The sequence below is a fragment of the Sparus aurata genome, chromosome 15 (assembly GCF_900880675.1).
Source record: "Sparus aurata chromosome 15, fSpaAur1.1, whole genome shotgun sequence".
NCBI classification, from domain to species: domain Eukaryota; kingdom Metazoa; phylum Chordata; class Actinopteri; order Spariformes; family Sparidae; genus Sparus; species Sparus aurata.
This window is the reverse complement of record NC_044201.1, coordinates 17,348,429-17,354,197: the sequence shown is the minus strand read 5'-3', so window position 1 is coordinate 17,354,197 and position 5,769 is coordinate 17,348,429. Positions and strand designations below refer to the sequence as shown.

Here is a 5,769-nt window from a genome sequence, read left to right as displayed (position 1 = left end):
CTCACACGGTCACATTTCACAGCGGGACCAACGAAGAGCAGCAGCAGCAGCAGCAGCTATGGCTAAAAGTGATGGAAGCGCTTTCTTTAAAAGAACCAGCCTGTTTTGGATTGTCACCGTGACACTCTCAGTGGGATATTTCACTGTAAGTTTATTAAATTTAGCTATAATCGAAGTCAGATAGAGTAAATACGAGTTTTTAACAATATTTCTCCCAGGGAATGTAAACGCCACCGTGTTGTGTTGCGCGAAATGTCGTCCGGGTCGTCCTAATATTCTCAAATGTGTTTGTTATTGTTTTTTTCTTCTTCTGTATTGTCACTTCACACTTGATATTTGGTGAAAATGTTCATATGTCGGTAAAGTAGCATCAGAGGTCATTGCCGAATCGCTGATATGCTGATAGCTAATCTTATCAGGAGTCCTTCAGTGTTGGGAAAGGAGCACAGGTCAGACAAACTTTTGTACGAAGTCCACTGGACAAGCTAGCTGTCAACTGCTCGGCTGACTCTAGGCAAACCTATCTGTTGTCTTATAAAAAGCAAACAGTAACGTGTCATTCGAAATATCATGAGGTTAGAGATGTTTCCTGACTCTCGTTCCCTCCTACTGTGGTTACACCGCAGGTGCACTGAAGCTAATGGGGTAATAGTTAGTTAGATATCGGGGTTTCGTGGTAGCTAGCTAACAGCTCTATCTCCTTAAAATGCACACGTACTGTCACTTGTTCATACAACTTGCCACGTACACACTAATGTAGACTGGTGTAGTTATGTGTAGTGCTGTAATTAAATGGCAAATACACAACAGGGTTGGTTGTTTACGGGGTATTGCACAATCAGTGTTGGTTAAAGAAACATAGTTCCAGTGTGTGACATGCAAACCATAACTGGACTGCAGTCTCTGGGCAGAGGGGCCCTTCCAACAATATCCCTTTGTGTTTTCCATGAACCAGTCATAGTTCATACGGACACATACCTGACAGGTCACAGTGACAGGAGAGGACAATAGTGGAGTAGCACAATGTTACATGTTTAGAGGTTTAGACTTCAAGGCAAAAGAAATATGGCTTTAGAATTCTGGTTTGAATGTAACAACAGGAATTATGGGAAATGAGGGGAACAAAATGGAAATTTGCTCAGGATGTAATTAACAGGGACATAAAAGCAAACATTTGACTATATTGAGGGTTGCAATGGAAATTTTCATAGTTAATACAAATGTTAAATTGTATACTTTGAAAAAGGTGTACTGCTGCAACCCTGTCATAAGCACACGTCATTGAAACGCCCAGCAAGTTGGTTCTGTTGAACTTCAGTTAAATAAGTTGGCTCATTTAGAGTCCTTTGCTTTAGGTTACTAACTGCTGGTTAACTGAAATATCATAAAAAAAATATCAAATGTAATACTAATCTGTATTATGATCAATTTTGTTTGAAAGCCTTTTGTCATTTGGCTTTGAAAATGCAGTAGGGATGTATTTTAACTGAATTTCTTTCTATGCAATGCTGAAAACAAATCATCTTTACATGCAATGGAAGACGATGTTGCTGAAGGCAGCATGACAAGACTTGAATGCTAACCCACCAAAAATCTCAACACGACACAGGACTGATTCTCCTCCAGAACTGCATCCAATTCAATTTCAGTAACACATCTCACAGCAAGGCTGCCATTTACTGGTTACACTCATGATAAATATTGCTGCAAGAAGCCATTCATGAAAGCAGACAGATGTTACTTCATGTCAACCCGCACTGGATTTTCCGAGATTAAAAGCAGAACATTGGGGACCACCAAATGAGCCTTAGAATGAAAAACCTATCGCACTTCTTCATGTCAGCTGTGTGCCATGTAATGCGTGGCAGATTATTGGAATGTCATCAATACAAACAGCCCTTTTGATTTAAGTGAGTTTGAGTTAAAGAAGTTATGAAAAGGTCATGCCTCAGAGTATTAAATGGGTATGGTATGCTTACGGGCTGTACTAAAGATAATTTGCTGATCAGTTTCTCAATTTATCAATGGATCATGTGGTCCATAAGATGTCCAAAAATGTTGAACTGTGTTTCCCAAAGTCCAATATAACATCTTAAATGTCTTGTTTTGTTCACATACCAAAGATATTCAGTTTGCTCCCATAGATGAGTAAAGGACAAAGAAGGTATTCACATTTAAGATGCTGAAATCTGAGTATTTTTCCTAATAATTAAGAAGAATATTTTCATTAATCAACTAATTGTGCATATTGTCAGCATGTACTGTGTGTGTGTTTTTTTGTGGGATAATGCTGAACTACTCTGTCTGGTTTTGCAGTTGATCGTGTTTGCGCCAGAAACAATCCCATATCACTACCTCGGTGCATTTGGTACCTTCTGCAGATACCTTGTGGATAACTATGCTGACCTTATGTACAAAGGGTAAGTGATCACAAGTGATTTGAAACTCTGCCTCCTGTTAGCGTGGGACGTATTCTTGTCACTTTCTTACACTGGAATGTGGTAGTTATCTAAAAAACACTGTTACTGTGGCTACAGTTTGACTGTTCGATACAAAACATTTCAGAGCTCGATCTAGAAGACACCAAGTCTCTTGTTTCACATACTCTAATATTAAAAAGTGTTGGGATTTTCTCCTCATAATAAGAAAAGGCAAATACATCAGATGAGCAGCGTCAGTGAGAATCAATGACGTGCAAAGCACCCTCAGGAGGCTCAAATACACTCTTTCATCAACTAATGCTCGGCTTTCCTCGTTTACAGATCGTTACCACCACCTCCGCCAGTGGTAGTATAAGTCGTTTAAATCACATGACTGCTGCAGCAGTAGAATATTAACACAGAGATCAATAGGTGATGTTTTGTTGTTGTTAAGTCATGTGACTAATAAGACAGCCATTAGGTGTTTCCTAACGAGATGGCTAAGATGGAAAACGTCACTCAGTGTTTAATGGTTTGATATTCGTGAAGTGTTTAATCTAAGGGGTTGTCATGTGACAGTGGTGGCTGGGTGTTGCACATCTTTGGATGAGGGAAAACAAAACATGGTGTGAAGTTTCGACAAGTTCTTAAACTGCATGTGAATTCAGAACGTAAGTGACCATCTCTTAAGGATACTGTGAAGATTATCGTTGAATTCAACACGAAGTCTGTGGTTCAGCTAGGCTGCACAATTAATTGCAGTGTCTGTCAGAAATAATGACAGTATGATCTTTGGTATCGTTCAGCCATAATTTCAACATATTTGTCTTTGTCACAGGTGGTGGGCCACAGTCGCTATCCATCTTTATGAGGCCTACGTTGCATTGAAGATGTGCAGGTAAGAACGACAATAACACAATTGTCCACTAGGTGGTGCTGTGGTCTAGTGTTTACAAGTCTGTTCCCTTAGCTTCTATTATGATATGAGGGCTCCTCTAAAGTTTACAGTCCCCCCTGAAAGCCTAAAGACTTGTGTAAAACTTCAGAAACAGAATCAGGAATACTTCATTAATTCCTGTGGGGGAAATTACATATGTTGAAGTTGCTCCCTCTGGAACAGAAGCTATCACACAGCAGATATAATAAGATAATAAATAGAGAAAGATAATATGAGAAGAGTAAAAAGCACTGACATTTAAAAAATGTCTGTAAAACAACATGTGTAAATAAACTATATTATGTGACATCTTTGTGTGTATATATTATATATTATATATAGATATGTATAAACACACACACCATCTAATGGAAAGAGATGTAAAGATAGGTGCCTTGCTATACATTGTAACTACAGTGTAGATATTATGTAGAGTTGGCCAGTGTGAAGAGATCTCAACTCTTTTGACAAGAGTAATCATGCAATGAGTAATATTTGACAGTAGCTAATAGTATGAATGCTGAAACAAGAACAATAGAATATTGCATGAAACTGACCACAAGCTCTTTGAAGCCCGGTCTAAATCAAAAATGCATCAGGGAAACATTCACGACCAGTGTCCCTCACTTTTTATTCAGTGTTGTCATTCATCAGTTACATTTTAAAGTAAGTGAGTTTTCATGGTTCTGATATGAAATTGAGGGCCATAAGCAGCCTCCTTTGGACACATGAAACGGCTGCAAACTTTACTTTTGTTCATTGTTTCTCTTCCGTCTCTCTGCAGTAAGAAAGGCATCAACGACACGACCACTCGCTGCCTGTGGTTTGGTCAGACCTTTCTGTTTGGCTTCGCCTCGCTCGGCCTGCTCCTCAAGTACGACCCCGAGCGTCCCAAACAACACTGATGCCAGCAGGAGAAAGCCTACAGAACAACAATAGATGAATCTGGAAAATCATTCTCTTCCTTGTTTCCTCTGATTCTTCTTCAACCGCTTTTCTCATCGATATGAGGAAGTGGGCGAGTGGGGGAAGACATCTGAGCCTTTTCTCTTATACTGTTTCTTTCAACACAAGAGTACTGAAGTGAAGCCTTACACTCGGGTTGCAACAGCGATGATATCTCAGAAAATATCATGATATCATACAATTATCATAATTGTTATTGTCCTGACTGACATGAAATTAGATATAAACCGGATATATTTTATTACTAACACTAACAATTTTCACACTGTATACTGTGAAACCTGTTGCAACCCCAGTCGAGATTACAAGTTTTCTTACTTAGTTTACACTACTGGCATGTGTTCCTGTGATGACAGTGCAGCCCAGTTTCATTCCATTCATTTTTATTCATAAATCATAGGCTACAAATTTGCACCTTTTTATAAAAATAATAATGTAACGTTTTTATTGATAATGACAATAACGGGAGCAGAGTTTTCTTGATGAATCTGCCCTCAGCTGGATATTTGGTGAACTACAGGGGAACTTTGTGTTTTACTCTCATGACCTACACAGTCAGCCTGGGTGATGGCAGTAGGAAAATGTTCTCAGCTGCTGTGATGAACATGACGTCAGACAGGTCAGCTGCAGATGGTGCGCACTGCCACCACCCAAAAGTGAAGAGAGCTGCTGAGTGCATTCAAAATTCACGTTTGCCTTTTCATCCACTGATGTGCTTGAAGTTTAACTTCTTTAAACTACAGAATGGGAGTTCTTAATATTTACGCTGCAAAATAAAGTGACTTACAAACTGCATGAAATGTGTTTTGTTGAATGATTTTGATTCCTCTGACGACACAGCTTACAGTACATGATCGCATCCTGTGTTTTATAGAATTTTACTCAATGGTTTGTTTTAAACCAGTTGTAATAAGATGCCCCTGCTAGCTGCTCTGTAAAGCTGTACTGAGGCACAGCAGTGCTAACAGCAGCATGCAAACTATTTCAATGCTAAGGTTTAGCACACACAATGTCGGCAATGTTCAGCCCTCCATTTAAGCACGTGAGTTTGCTAACATTTGTTAATTGGCATGAAACATCCAGATTATTCAGTAGTTAAAAAATTAACTAGAGTATAAATTCTCTGTAAAATCCTGAATTGTTACCCGCTTATTTCACATCTTGTTCCCCAGTACCTACAGATATGTGTACACATGTACACTGTTAGATCGTAAGAATAAAGTACTTACTCTGTAAGACTGTAATCTAAAGCATTACAGAGTTTTTCCTAATTTGGATTTATAGGATCTACGTTAAGCGGAGCCCAGATTTAGTTATTTTGAAGCTAAACCATATTATCCGGATTCTGTTGATCTCTAACCTTGTTCTCAGACACGTTCAAGAATGAAATCCACTTTAGAGCTCCGCTCAACCTTCCCCAGCACCGACTGCTGCCTTTTTAATCTC

General features: G+C 39.0%; 1 protein-coding gene across 1 annotated transcript; it reads left to right on the top strand.

Moving 5' to 3' along the window:
* Positions 1 to 5,118, top strand: tmem254 (transmembrane protein 254). Its single transcript, XM_030442980.1, has 4 exons — positions 1 to 145; positions 2,317 to 2,420; positions 3,259 to 3,318; positions 4,142 to 5,118. Exons 1-4 carry the CDS (start codon positions 59 to 61, stop codon positions 4,260 to 4,262), a joined length of 372 nt encoding a protein of 123 aa, XP_030298840.1. The 5' UTR covers positions 1 to 58; the 3' UTR covers positions 4,263 to 5,118.
* Positions 5,119 to 5,769: the final 651 nt, after the last annotated feature.